Source organism: Scardinius erythrophthalmus, assembly GCF_964197995.2.
Source record: "Scardinius erythrophthalmus genome assembly, chromosome: 15".
Classification (NCBI taxonomy): Eukaryota; Metazoa; Chordata; class Actinopteri; order Cypriniformes; family Leuciscidae; genus Scardinius; species Scardinius erythrophthalmus.
The window spans coordinates 22011382-22026499 of NC_138235.1; the positions used below are offsets into that span (position 1 = coordinate 22011382).

The 15118-nt window shown below is 37.0% G+C and overlaps 1 protein-coding gene across 1 annotated transcript; it reads left to right on the top strand.

Moving 5' to 3' along the window:
- Positions 1 to 204: 204 nt before the first annotated feature.
- LOC308702845 (isocitrate dehydrogenase [NAD] subunit gamma, mitochondrial-like) lies at positions 205 to 14833 on the top strand. Its single transcript, XM_081385972.1, has 13 exons — positions 205 to 384; positions 705 to 752; positions 3201 to 3298; positions 3388 to 3503; positions 3873 to 3933; positions 4014 to 4146; positions 4228 to 4361; positions 5059 to 5161; positions 5486 to 5632; positions 5717 to 5811; positions 6001 to 6061; positions 6235 to 6354; positions 14734 to 14833. Exons 1-12 carry the CDS (start codon positions 292 to 294, stop codon positions 6337 to 6339), a joined length of 1194 nt encoding a protein of 397 aa, XP_081242098.1. The 5' UTR covers positions 205 to 291; the 3' UTR covers positions 6340 to 6354; positions 14734 to 14833.
- The last annotated feature ends 285 nt before the right edge of the window (positions 14834 to 15118 follow it).

Genomic DNA, 15118 nt, shown 5'->3' on the forward strand with positions numbered 1-15118 from the left:
TGTTTAATAATTAGTTTTCTTAGATGTTGTGAGTTGTATATTTGTAAGAATTTTGTACACAGTGGTATTTAAAAATATATAATATATATTAATACATACACTGATACACACACACACACACACACACACACACATAATGGACGCTAGAGCGCGCCAAAGGCAAAGTTTGTTTGGTTATAAAAGTTCATTCTTAAGTTTTGTGTCAGCTGATTGTGGAACAACAGCACTGCTGGCTCAACAATTCGGTTTGTTTGCTGATGCTGGAGCGGCAAAAGCTGAACTCAATCCAAAATGTCTATAGCCGCAGCAGCCAGACCAGCGCTCTTCCTCTCCTCAACGCGTCTGCAGCAGCCATGGACCGGACTAAAGTGCACGGTATCCAAAGTAAGCCTCCGCTTAAATTGTCATCATTCAACAAATGGCAAGCACGTGTAGTTTATCGTCTGTAAAAAATAGAAACAGATATTCGCAGGTCGCAGATATAAGTCAGGTCGGGGAAAGGTGTGGTATGTCTTACACTCTCTGACAAGGACATGTCTGGTTACATGCACCTTATTTCATCATTGATGTTGGCTATTAATTGAAATATTTTAGACTTTGTAGAAAATGTTGCAATTAGTTATTTTATGACGGACCAGCTAAAATTAACAATGTTTTTTTGTCTCTGGATGCATTTTCCTTTTTCTGTTATCAAATAATGTCAGCTGAAAAGCCCTGCAGTGTGCTGCCACAGGGAGAAGTCCTCATATACTGTAAGTTTTGGACTGAAGTCTTAATTTATGATAATACACATTATTTAATTAACGAAAGCTAATTACAGCATGACTAATCTTTTCTTGCAACCCTTTACTGTCACCTCACTCCCTCTTCCCCCCTATTCATCTGAAAGTACTTAATTTAAGGGCTGTAATATACTTTGGGTTCCCTGTAGAGAGGTCATATTTATTTAATGTAAACCATTTTTGTAAGCACTTAAATGCAGCTCCACTGTACCTCCAATGTTCTGCTTCTCTCTTGTGCTTGTTGTAAGCTGATTTGTGTAAGGATAACCAAAGCAGAATGATTTGACTCTCTCCTCTGACTAACCACTCCTGTTTACTCCCTCTGATTCATCAACTCACCGTGACCAGACTATTGTGAGTACTGGTTCTGCAAACGATATATGTGCTTACAGGATGTGTGGTAGATTTGTGATGTCTGGGCTTGATATTTAGATCATCAACAGGTACAATAAACATCCAAGTCACTGACAGGTATTTGATTACAGGTTTGGTAGAATATAAAATGCCAGCGTTTTTTTTGTGGATTAATCTCAATATGGCAATTTAATAACTAACTGCTGAATATATAAATGAATTACAATCACATATTGAGCGTACTGTATGTAATGGTAATTTGGCCCTAAACATTAGTTGTAGCAAAAATATGAAATCATCTTTATTATATGGAAAAACCATATGGTTTATTAAAAAAAAATATTATGTTTCACCTAGAACTACCGTTGAAGCTTGGGATTGGTAAGGTTTCTTTTATGTTTTTGAAAAAAGTCTCTCATGCTCAACAAGGCTGCATTTATAAAAAAAAAAAAAAAATACAGTAAAAACAATATTGTGAAATATTATTAGTTTAAAAGAGCCGTTTTCTATTTTAATATATTTTAAACATGTAATGTGATGTTAAAGGGTTACTTCAGGATTTAGCATTAAGCTTTGTATTAGTAGAAAACCTGTAGTATTTTCGAATTACCATGCTTTCCCCCCTCATATCCCCCTGAGAGGAGAGATTTATGTATTTTTTGTCTGGAAAAAATCCTCCGATGACGCAAAAATCGTCATTTTGCGTCATCGGAGGATTTTCTGTCCAGAGGCTAAAGACTACAGCCAGTAGATGGCGTTGTTCCGCATGTTTTCAACCCGCCCATACAGGGTGGGATCTCACTCACAGAATGTACACAGTATCAGCCGTCTTTCTTTGGAAGCTAAGCTAGCATGCTCTTGTTCTGTGGAGAAAGCTGAATAATAGGAGAAAGCTGAGTAAGTAGGGGTTACCATCTTCCTTTTCCCGGACTTGTCCGGCGGGCGAGACTGTTAAAAATGTCCGGGATTCGGCTTTTGCGTTCTGCGGTCGCCATTCATTGTTTACATGCACACCTCTCATTTCAATCTAACTGAATTCATTCCGATTGGTGAATCTGACTGTAGTGTTTACATGAACGCTAAACAAGTGATTGGTTGATGTGCGTTTTAACATTGCTAAGAAAATTCCCGCTCCTCCGTGAGAGATGCGAGACCCGGCGCGTCTCAGTAATGAAGCCACCGGCCTCGCGCCGTTCTCCCGCGGCCGTCAGCCTCGTCCTGCTCGCCACAGTAAACATGATGAATGCCGACTGTAGAACGCAAAAGCCGAGTCCCGGACATTTTGGGTCTCTAAATCCCTGGCAAACTCATCACGTAGGCTAGCCTTGTTGTTTGTTTTCAACTGTGCTCTCTAACCGGTAGGCGTGGCCTCCTAAGGCAGCGAAGCAAGTGCATTCTGGGAGTTGTTGTCTTTCATCCACATAAGCCAAAAATACATTTTCTGGCTTTTCTCAGTCTAGAAAGCTCCAAATTCAAAAATTTCTCCACATTTCTTCTACTTAAATTACCTATTTTAAATACACATTCATCTTCCCAGAGGTGAAGTATCCCTTTAAAGCTGAATTTTCAGCGTCATTACTTCAGTTTTTCAGTGTCACATGAATCTTCAAAAATCCTTCTAATATGATGATTTGCTGCTCGAGAAACATTTCTTATTATTATCAATGTTGGAAACAGTTGAGCTGCTTAATATTTTTGTGGAAACTGTGATAAAAAAAATCCAGGATGAATAGAAAGTTCAAAAGAACAGAATTTATTTAAAAATAGAAATTGTTTGTAACATTATAAATATCTGTACTGTCGCTTATTATCAATTTAATGCATCTTTGTTGAATAAAAGTATTAATTTCTTTCAATAACAACAAAAAAATCTTACTGACCCCAAACCTTTGAATGGCAGTGTTTAGTAGTATTGTGTTGGTAGAATCGAAAGCTGATGAACAAATGACAAGTAGTGGTAATATTTCCTGTAACTGAGGTTTGGCTTCATATTGTAAGCTTGACCTTTACCCTTGCTTCTACCCTTCTTTTGTCAATGGTCTGTTTGGCATCTTTACCCATCAGCCCCCACCTGCTAAATATGGAGGCAGACACACTGTGACTTTGATCCCTGGTGATGGTATCGGACCAGAACTGTTGAACCACGTCAGAGAGCTTTTCAGGTTTGAATATAAAGCTCTCTATAAACAGACTTTACCAGCGAACACTAAAGAAGCCCTCTTATGTATTTAGCATTCAACAATATTCCCAGATTCTGCTGTGTGCCTGTGGACTTTGAGGTTGTCAATGTGAATTCGGCTGCTTCCTCCGAGGATGACATCAATAATGCTGTTACTGCAATCAAACGTAATGGAGTAGCACTTAAGGGTGAGCATGGGAATATGGTTCATTAACCTCAGAAATGTTTGCTATATATAAGGGATATAAATATATTAACACATCAGTTATCGGCCAATTCTTGATATTTAATTGTTCATGCTAATTTCCTCTATTTTTACATTTTGTCACAAGATTACCTTACACACACTTAAAGTACATGTTTAAAAACACCATTTTAATTACTAACAAAACTGTGTTAACACTTTTAAATATTTGGCAAATCTGAAAATCAATATAAATTTTAAATCATGCCACTTAACTGTTATCGGTCTTAACATAAAAATAATGGACTTTATCATCATAATTAAATAGCGGTGCTCGCATTCCTACTGTATTAAAGGTAATACTCTTTTGCAGGTAACATAGAGACTAATCACAACCTTCCTCCATCTCATAAATCCAGGAACAATTTGCTTCGGTAAGATGTATTTTTTTCTTTGATTATCTGTGATAAGTCCATAGGGTGAGTTTATATAAACTGTTTGAACTCTCCCACAGTACATCTTTGGACCTGTATGCTAACGTGATGCACTGTCAGTCTCTTCCTGGAGTCCCGAGCCACCACAAAGACATCGATGTCATCATCATTAGAGAGAATACTGAAGGAGAGTACAGCAGCTTGGAGCATGAGGTCCGTGTTTGGGTCTCTTACAGTTTGAGGACACCAGGTACTGAACACACGTTCCTCAAGTTGAAATCTTCTTTCTTTCAGAATGTTCCTGGGGTGGTGGAGAGTCTAAAGATCATAACACGAGTGAATTCATTGCGAATCGCTGAGTATGCCTTTAACTTGGCCAGGGAGAAAGGTCGCCGCAAGGTCACAGCAGTACACAAAGCTAATATCATGTGAGAGTCTGTCCTCACTTACAAATGAATCACCCTGCTTTATTTTCAGCCAATTCATCAGGCAAAATACTGCTTCAGAACATATCTGCATATACGTTATTGTTCAAAAGTTTGGGGTCAGTCAGATTTTGTATTTATTTATATATATATATATATATATATTTTAAAGAAATTAATACTTTTTCAGCAGGCATTAAACTGATTAAAACTGACAGGAACGTTTTTATAATGTATTTATTTATTAAATACAACATTTTTCTATCTCAAATAAATACTGTTCCCTTGAACTTTATATTCATCAAATAATCCTGAAAAATATTATGTTTTCCACAAAAATAGCAAGAAGCACAACTGTGTTCAACACAGATACCGGTAATAAGAAATGTTTCTTGAGCAGCAAATCAGCATATTAGGATGATTTCTGAAGGGTCATGTTGCACTGAAGACTGGAGTAATGATGCTGAAAATTCAGCTTTACAACACAGGAATAAATGACATTTTAAAATATATTGAAATAAAATTTCAGAATATTTATATTTTGCTTTATTTTTGGTCAAATAAATTCAGCTTTGGTGAGACTTCTTTCAAAGACATTTTACCAAGCCCAAACTTTTGAATGGTAGAATCTTGTTCAAATATTGGTTTTATATGGTACAAGTTTGAATGAGTTTGGGATTGTTTTTCTTTTGCTTTATAGGAAGCTTGGTGACGGCCTTTTCCTGCAGTGCTGTAAAGAGGTGGCAGCAGGATATCCTGATATCACGTTTGATGACATGATTGTGGATAATACCACCATGCAGGTATTTAAATGGGGAACTACATAAGTGGATGATATTGTATTGCATTATTATATGTTATAACTATTCTTTGGAGGCTTCCATCATTTTTGACAATATATTTATCTAGTTATTTATTTTGAGTTCATTTGTATAGGGACAGTATATAACAGTTTTAATTGAAAGTCTAAAAAAGAGGCATTGCAAATAGAGATTATAGCAAAAGCTAATTTGCTCACACTACTGTTCATAAGTACTACTAATAAAAACATTCAAAATAAGAAATGTTTCTTGAAAAGTATATGTTTATATATCAATTTTTTTGTTGTTGTTGTTGTTGTTGTATAGCTGGTCTCTAAGCCCCAGCAGTTTGATGTGATGGTGATGCCAAATCTCTATGGTAATGTGGTGAGCAATGTGTGTGCTGGACTTGTTGGAGGTCCAGGTCTGGTACCAGGAGTCAACTACGGCAAGGACTATGCTGTTTTTGAAAGCGTAAGAATGAACAGAGCAGGTACTGGATATGTCAGCTGTCGGAGTGACTAGAGGATATATGAGTTGTTCCTTGTGTTTATACAGGCCACAAGGAACACTGGGAAAAGCATTGCTAACAAGAATATTGCAAACCCCACGGCCACACTGCTGGCCGGCTGCGTGATGCTGGACCACTTAAAGTGCGTGTGTATGAATATTCATTTGATTATTTTCATTGGACGTTTTACCTATATTCTAGTTATTAGATCCTCATTTCCTTCATGCATTATGACATACACCATAATTCTACATACAAATCAAGAAAATGTTGCTGCAGGATTAGAACTGTGCATTTTGTTCATGTCTGGGCTGTCTTTTCCCTTTCCTAGGCTTCACGCATATGCCAGGATGATTCGAAAGGCAGTTTTGAAAACTTTGTCTGAAACTCGGGTATGATACATGCTAAATCTCATTATGTCAAACAGCTGTATGAATGCATGCCATTCAACTTTGCCTATAATAAGCCAAATCAGTTAATGTTACTCTTGTTTACTCAAACACATCTGCCATATTACATCTCTTCTGTACTCAAACAGCTTGTGTTGTCATTTGTTTCCTTGCAGTTGCAGACTGCTGATTTGGGAGGTCAGTGTACTACATCTGAAGTGGTCCACTCCATTATGCAGGAGATCCAGAGAGGAGGACCACGCACATCAGAACAGATCTGAACATCATTTCAGCAGGTTCTAGAGACCACACAAACAATCCAAATACACGCCTAATGCTTCTGTGAAACACAGGTGAAATACAGAATCTGTATGTTTAACAGTATAAATGTTATTTATCTGTTATGATCAGGTTAAGTTAAAGCCTTTATGTGAACTTGTATGGACAGGTTTTGTATGAATATTTCAGAATTTATGGATATTTATTACCTGTTGTTAACTGATGGTGAACCAAACACTTTCATTAATGCATTTCATACATTGTACATCAAAAAAAAAAAGATAAGATGACTTGGTTTGATGGACAAACTTTTTCCAGTAGGTGGCACTGAAACGCTTTACTTCAGCTTCATTAAATTTGGATGCTTTTTGACATTAATTCATGAGAATCCTAAAAAGTTTTGACTTTTTATTTATTTATTTATTTACGTTTTTTGTGCAGAAAATGGAAAAATATATAACATGCAATGTTTACTTTCAGTGCAGGTGTGTAGTAATAAGTGACAAAAATTAACTGATATATTTGAACATGACATTTAAATGTTTTCAACTATGCTGGTCATTCATTAGATATTTTGCAACATGAATCCTGGAGGAATGTTGAGTGTATTTGGAAACAAAGTAAATCTATCATCAGTAAAAATGTGAGATACTTGAGATACTTGCCCAAAACACATGCCTATGAAATTTCTCTGTATGAGAGTGTTGGCAGTCGTTGCTGTTTGATTATGATTAATAGCCATTCTTTTGAGGTTGATTTTTATGTATTTATTTGGTTCATCCAACTAACAAGTATTTTTAAAATTTTATGAATGATGCAGAGAAAGGGAAATCACTCAATTGCTGGCTGAATTAGTTAGGTGTGACAAGCGGCAACACTTGTTTTTGACCCGCAGGAGTTCAAATAATTGTATGGAGGAGAAACAAAAAGATCAGATGAGAAAAAGATCCATCAAAGGGGAGAAAGTCTTCAAAGGAACTAATGTCACCCTGTGGTTATTAAATCAATGCAAGTGCACTCTCTTGATGAGGGAGCAATTGAGTGGAAAAAATACATTTTGCCACTGCCAGTGAGAGGGCGATGAAAAGGAAAGAGATGGAATTTCAAAAAAGGAATGAAAAGGAAGAGAAACTGATGTTGAAATGAAGAACAAACCCTTAGCAGGGTTATATTGATCATATTTTTCTGTTGATCACACGTACATTCTCTCACATGATTTGAATTATTGGCAAAATAAATATATATACATATATATACACACATTTGGCCATCTTTGCTCACAGCAGGAGGAAGAGGGTCACGGGTGGGCTGTTACGAGCGCTTTGCCGGTAATATACTATGAAGTACTGAAGTGAACTAGAATGAGAAAAACAGCTTCAGCATCTCAGGATCAGCAATGCAGAGAAAAACAGCTCGTGAATCAGACTGAAAAGGGCCAAAAGTAATTTTGCTGCCTATAACTGTGCTTTCAAAAACAAGACACATTCCAACTGAAGAGGACTCTCCCAAAACCAAGGGTGTTGTTTTGGTCTGAACATTGGAGTGTGAACAGTTTTAGCGGTTTAGTTAAAAATGGTCTTTTGTGGTATCTATATCATCCGCACGTGCAAAGTGGGTTAATAACATAATTGAAATAAACTAAAGAAATAGTTAACAATTACTTGTTTAAATAGGATATGTATTTATATTATTTAAGCAACTGGAACTTTATCAGTTTGACAGAATTTCCTATTTGAAAGTGCCATGGGAAGTCAAACTTTATTTAACATTCTTATATTAAAATTGTTTATTTCCTACTCCTTGACGGTTCATGCAGCCTCTATGATTTTGGCTATGTCATATCTGAAGGCCAGTTTTTTCCTAATATCAGTTATCATTAGAACCGAACACATTTCACACATGGTGAAAACTGATTGTTTGGCCAATAATTCAAGAAGCTCTTGATAGCTCTAACTTGTACCATAGTTCTTGTAATTGTTTACCTGTAACATGTTACAATAAGGCAAGCTGCAATTACAGGTAAGACCATTGATGGCTCCTTATTTGGCCAATGTTGATTTGTTTTATATTATTGATCTATTTGTTATGTAAAATAGCAGCCAGCACATTTAGAAACTAGCTAATGCTTTCCCCTAACATTATCCACTAGCGTTCCCCTAACATTATATTTTAACATTATCCTCTAGCTTTCCTCTAACATTATCCTAGCTATCCCCTAACATTAAATTCTAACGTTTTCCTCTAGCGTTTCCCTAACGTTTTCCTCTAGAGTTCCCCTAACGTTATATTCTAACATTATCCTCTAGCGTTCCCCTAATGTTATCCTCTAGCGTTTCTCTAATGTTATATTCTAACATTATCCTTTAGCTTTCCGCTAACATTATATTCTAACATCCACGTTGTCCTTCAGTGTAGCGTTCCCCTAACCTCTTTACTCCAATATCATTACCCCACTGTACGTCAGTAAATCACCCAGTATAAGCAGTATGGAAGATGGATGTATGGACCCCTAACATTATATTCTAACGTTTTCCTCTAGCATTCCCCTGATGTTATATTCTAACATTATCTTCTAACTTTCCCCTAACATTATCCTCTAGCGTTCCCCTGACGTTATATTCTAACGTTATACTCTAGCTTTCCCCTTACGTTATATTCTAACGTTATCCTCTAGCGTTCCCCTTACGTTATATTCTAACGTTATCCTCTAGCTTTCCCCTGACGCTATATTCTAACGTTATCCTCTAGCTTTCCCCTGACGCTATATTCTAACGTTATCCTCTAGCTTTCCCCTAACGTTATATTCTAACGTTATCCTCTAGCGTTCCCCTGAGGTTATATTCTAACATTATCCTCTAGCGTTCCCCTAACATTATCCTCTAGCGTTCCCCTAACGTTATATTCTAACATTATCCTCTAGCGTTCCCCAGACGTTATATTCTAACGTTATCCTCTAGCGTTCCCCAGACGTTATATTCTAACGTTATCCTCTAGCTTTCCCCTAACGTTATATTCTAACGTTATCCTCTAGCTTTCCCCTGACGCTATATTCTAACGTTATCCTCTAGCTTTCCCCTAACGTTATATTCTAACGTTATCCTCTAGCGTTCCCCAGACGTTATATTCTAACGTTATCCTCTAGCTTTCCCCTGACGCTATATTCTAACGTTTTCCTCTAGCATTCCCCTGATGTTATATTCTAACATTATCTTCTAACTTTCCCCTAACATTATCCTCTAGCGTTCCCCTGACGTTATATTCTAACGTTATACTCTAGCGTTCCCCTTACGTTATATTCTAACGTTATCCTCTAGCTTTCCCCTGACGCTATATTCTAACGTTATCCTCTAGCTTTCCCCTGACGCTATATTCTAACGTTATCCTCTAGCTTTCCCCTAACGTTATATTCTAACGTTATCCTCTAGCGTTCCCCTGAGGTTATATTCTAACATTATCCTCTAGCGTTCCCCTAACGTTATATTCTAACATTATCCTCTAGCGTTCCCCAGACGTTATATTCTAACGTTATCCTCTAGCGTTCCCCAGACGTTATATTCTAACGTTATCCTCTAGCTTTCCCCTAACGTTATATTCTAACGTTATCCTCTAGCTTTCCCCTGACGCTATATTCTAACGTTATCCTCTAGCTTTCCCCTAACGTTATATTCTAACGTTATCCTCTAGCTTTCCCCTAACGTTATATTCTAACATTATCCTCTAGCGTTCCCCAGACGTTATATTCTAACGTTATCCTCTAGCGTTCCCCAGACGTTATATTCTAACGTTATCCTCTAGCTTTCCCCTAACGTTATATTCTAACGTTATCCTCTAGCTTTCCCCTGACGCTATATTCTAACGTTATCCTCTAGCTTTCCCCTAACGTTATATTCTAACATTATCCTCTAGCGTTCCCCAGACGTTATATTCTAACGTTATCCTCTAGCGTTCCCCAGACGTTATATTCTAACGTTATCCTCTAGCTTTCCCCTAACGTTATATTCTAACGTTATCCTCTAGCTTTCCCCTGACGTTATATTCTAACATTATCCTCTAGCGTTCCCCAGACGTTATATTCTAACGTTATCCTCTAGCTTTCCCCTGACGCTATATTCTAACGTTATCCTCTAGCTTTCCCCTGACGCTATATTCTAACGTTATCCTCTAGCTTTCCCCTAACGTTATATTCTAACGTTATCCTCTAGCGTTCCCCAGACGTTATATTCTAACGTTATCCTCTAGCTTTCCCCTGACGCTATATTCTAACGTTATCCTCTAGCTTTCCCCTGACGCTATATTCTAACATTATCCTCTAGCGTTCCCCAGACGTTATATTCTAACGTTATCCTCTAGCGTTCCCCAGACGTTATATTCTAACATTATCCTCTAGCGTTCCCCTAACGTTATATTCTAACGTTATCCTCTAGTGTTCCCCAGACGTTATATTCTAACTAGGGCTGTAGTCAACCAAAGAAATGCTTAGTCGACCAAAGTCCTGTCCTGCGCAACGATTAGTCGACTAAAAAAAAAAAAAAAAAAGACGCGATGTTTTGCATTTTGATTGAACATTTATTAAACAATTGTCATAGAGCATTTATAAAACAACAACGAAAAAACGTGTTTTTTTTATTTATTTTTTTTTATTGACACCTGGGATCCCCCGCGAAACGGTTCTCATTCGCGCTTGAATAAGGCCGGCGACACACTGGCTGCTGGCGTGAGAGTCTCAGCTGCTGTGGCGTGTCTGTTTTTATTTCAGCTCCCATGTTAATAGGTTGGAGTTTGCACACTGCCTGTGTGAGACACGCGTCTCACGCCCGTTTCACACATACTCCGTGTGCAGTGCATATGCGGTGCGTGTTGCAGTGCGTATGCAGTGCAGGAGCAGCACACGCAATAGTGCTTTCACATATGCTGCGTTTGCAGTGCGTAACTGATTCGCTGCTGTTATACCACAAATACATACTCACTGTATTTCAAATCCAGAAGATATCAGCAACTTTTATGTATTGCGATTCTCTTTGTACACATATACACTGTTTAATAGACGTATTCACGTTTAAACACAATTTAAACAACATATTATTAAAAGCATTACTTCTATATAATTATATATTAAGTTGCTCAAGCAAGTGGTAAAAATATTTTACCATGTAGGCTATACTATTAAAATCGCATAGCCTACATTTTAAATTAAAACTTAAAATTGACAAAAACAGCAGACTCATACCCTTGCCTTTCTTTTGCATAATTTAAATCTTTATACAATAAATCTTGCATGTCACTAATAACTTGTTTTTCCACCTCCACGAATGAGACGAGTGTTGTTCATTATGTTGTCTTATTGAAGTAAATGGTATTTTCCCTTGATTTACCCCGGTCTTAACGTCTCAGCATTCCGATTGTCTTTGTACGCATATACACTCTTTAACAGACGCACGTTTAAACACAATTTAAACAACGTCAGCCTATTATTCAATGGATTACTTTTACTTATATTAAGTTGCTCAAGCAAGTGGGCAAATATTTAACCATGTACTTTATATTAAATCGCAAACATTTTAAATTAAAACTTAAAATTGACAAAAACAGCCGACTCTCGTGCCTTTTCTTTTTCATTTAAATTTGAATACAATAAATCTTGCATATCACAAAGAACTTGTTTTTCCACCTCCACGAATGAGACAAGTGTTGTTCATTATGTCACCTTGTTGAGGTAAATTGTAGCTTTCCTTGCTTTACCCCGGTCTTAAAGTGAAAAAAAAAAGTATTTAAATACATTTATGTTGAGATTACTACATTTTATTTAATTAATCGCATTTATGGTGAAATTGCTACATTTTTAGGTCAATCTGTGTTCATTTTGACCACGAAACATGCGCTGTCACTTTAATTCAGCGCGTGCAGCACAGCAAAAATAGACTCGGTGCGGAAACGATCGCTGCACTGCTGTATACGCACCGCAACTGGAACGGATCGCCGGACTGCATCCGTGTGCAGTGTGAAAGCTCTAACCTGTTAACATGGGTACGGAAAAAAATACGCACCGCATACGCACTGCAAACGGAGTATGTGTGAAACGGGCGTCAGGGTCCGTGTAACGCTTCACAATTCAGTTTTCAGACCATACCATGCAAATGCAAAAATGAAAAAGTGAAACCAGACATTCTTTTTTCTTGTTTTTCCAGTACATTATCAATGGATATTTGCCTTTTTTCCCCCTTTTTTCAATTTTACTTTTGCTAAATTGTGACTTCAGAAACAAACATTTGAATAAATGAAATAAACCAATTTTCTATTTTTCCATTTTTTCGTCTTGTAATTTGTGCCGTGGGCGGTACCATTAGCACGGGGGTGTGGCCGTGGACTAACTTAGTCTTTACTATCATTTCATTTATGTAACTGCTTTATTTACACTGCATGCACGTTTGAGGGGAAGTTTAAAAGACGGAACACAGGACAACATTTTTTCACCCGAAGTGCCATAACTTGTATTATTAGGCTAATAGTCTACGTGTAGGCTACTAAATTATAAGGCAGTCTCGGACCGGCCATCGGGAGCAGCCGGGAAAAGTGAAATCCCGGTGGCCTGGGTATGATTTGGCACATTGCCCGACCTGTTTGTATTGACCTAATAAAAAATACTACCAAGCGAAAATATAGAAAAAAAAAGTTTCTTTTTTTTGTTAGGTTTTTAGCTCTCGTTTGTAATAGTCTACAATACAATAAAGATGCAGATGTTTTCACTATAGCGGGCATTGTTCGTTACCAAGGCATCCGCTTGAGCTTCTGTGTGCTTTAGCTCTACACTGCTTCTCGTTCCCGTAAAATGCCCTTAAATCTATCTAAATCTATCTTAAATCACAGTTGTAGACTATATAGTCTGTTCATTACAATAGAAGCAGTTCGCCGGGATATGAGCATGAGGCGATAGCCTATATGCTATAGCTATGTGCTGCAAATCAAAAGCAATAATATTTATTTATTTTCAATAAATAAACATAAATACCTTGCTACGTTTGGCACATTGCCCAGCTTGTTTTTTATTTTTTTATCCGAGCACATTAAATTCGCCATTCGATAATGAATCAGCACTATAGACATTAAATAGCCTATTGTATTAGCCTACAAACGAGAGCTAAAAACCTTTAAAAAATTGTGGGGGGGGGGGAAATATGCTTATTTTTTTCTATATTTTTTGCTTAGTAGGCTATAATTTTTATCGTTATTCTAGATTCTCGTGAAGTATCTTGAAAAGCGCTGCTGCTCGCGAGCCACCCCCGTTCTGCTGCACTGAAAATGAACTGTCTGGGATCTCGTGGTTGTGGCTGCCTCGGCTACTGTACCATGTAAAATGAACAACAACAAGGATATAGCTATATATTAATAAAATAAAATAAGAATGAATAGGTAAATACAAACAAGGGCAATGTGCCAAACCCAGGCCACCGGAATTTCACTTTTCCCGGCTGCTCCCGATGGCCGTTCCGAGACTGCCTTATAATTTAGCACAGACTATTAATAATAAAAATGATGGCACTTCGGGTGAAAAATGTCGTCCCGTGTTCCGTCTTTTAAACTTCTCCTCAAACGTGCATGCAGTAAATAAAGCAGTTACATCAATGAAATGATAGTAAAGACTAAGTTAGTCCACGGCCACACCCCTGTGCTAATGGTACCGCCCACGGCACAAATTACAAGACGAAAAATGGAAAAATAGAAAATCGGTTTATTTCATTTATTCAAATGTTTGTTTCTGAAGTCACAATTTAGCAAAAGTAAAATTGAAAAAAGGGGAGAAAAAGGCAAATATCCATTGATAATGTAACTGGAAAAACAAGAAAAATGAATGTCTGGTTTCAATTTTTCATTTTTGCATTTGCATGACGTGTTCCAGCAAGGGGAGTGTTTTCTTTATTTAAATTTCGTTTTTCTTTAGGCCTATTTACATTTCGTTTTTCTTTATTTAAATTTAATTTTTTCTTTATTTAAATTTCATTTTTCTCTATTTAAATTTCGTTTTTTCTGTATTTAAATTTCGTTTTTTCTTTATTTAAATTTCGTTTTTTCTTTATTTAAATTTCGTTTTTTTCTTTATTTAAATTTCGTTTTTCTTTATTTAAATTTCATTTCTCTCTATTTAAATTTCGTTTTTTCTGTATTTAAATTTCGTTTTTTTCTTTATTTAAATTTCGTTTTTTTCTTTATTTAAATTTCGTTTTTCTTTATTTAAATCTACCCTTTACTGTGTCAGTAATTTGTTAGTCAGAAAAATATTAGACTACCTTAAAAGTAAACGTGCATATACAAGGAATGAGTCAGTGAAAAGCCAACAGTATCAGAGAAAGTCGCGAAGTCACCACTTAGCTTTGAATTGAAAGTCTCTTTGTCCTTTGCAGGTGTGGATGAATGAAGATTGTCAGTGGGAGGAGGAGGAGGACGACGAACTACTACTACTACTACTACTACTACTGCTCCACAAGGCAGGTAAGCAGTAAGGTAAATCCATACATACAGTAGAAAATTACGAGACCAGACATTGCGAGAGTGTAGATGGCATGCTTAAATGTGGTGCTGCTGATGAGGGTGATTGATGGCAGTGCGGGTGGTGATTGAGTGTGTGCAGGTGGGAGCCAGGAGGGATGCTGGGAAATGTAGTGCTGCAGTGTCGGGCTGGTGACTGGAGATCGTGACCGTATTATACAAACCATATTATGTTTTTATTTATTGTTTAATTAATAAAAAATAATCTGAGCACATCAACTATGTCACATACTGCTCTGA

Excerpts from the sequence above, each read along its gene's own strand:
- LOC308702845 (XM_081385972.1), top strand. The coding sequence starts at position 292 with ATGTCTATAGCCGCAGCAGCCAGACCAGCGCTCTTCCTCTCCTCAACG. Across the intron at positions 753-3,200 it reads GGGAGAAGTCCTCATATACT|CCCCCACCTGCTAAATATGG; the intron begins GTAAGTTTTGGA and ends TTTACCCATCAG. Across the intron at positions 5,633-5,716 it reads ACTATGCTGTTTTTGAAAGC|GCCACAAGGAACACTGGGAA; the intron begins GTAAGAATGAAC and ends GTGTTTATACAG.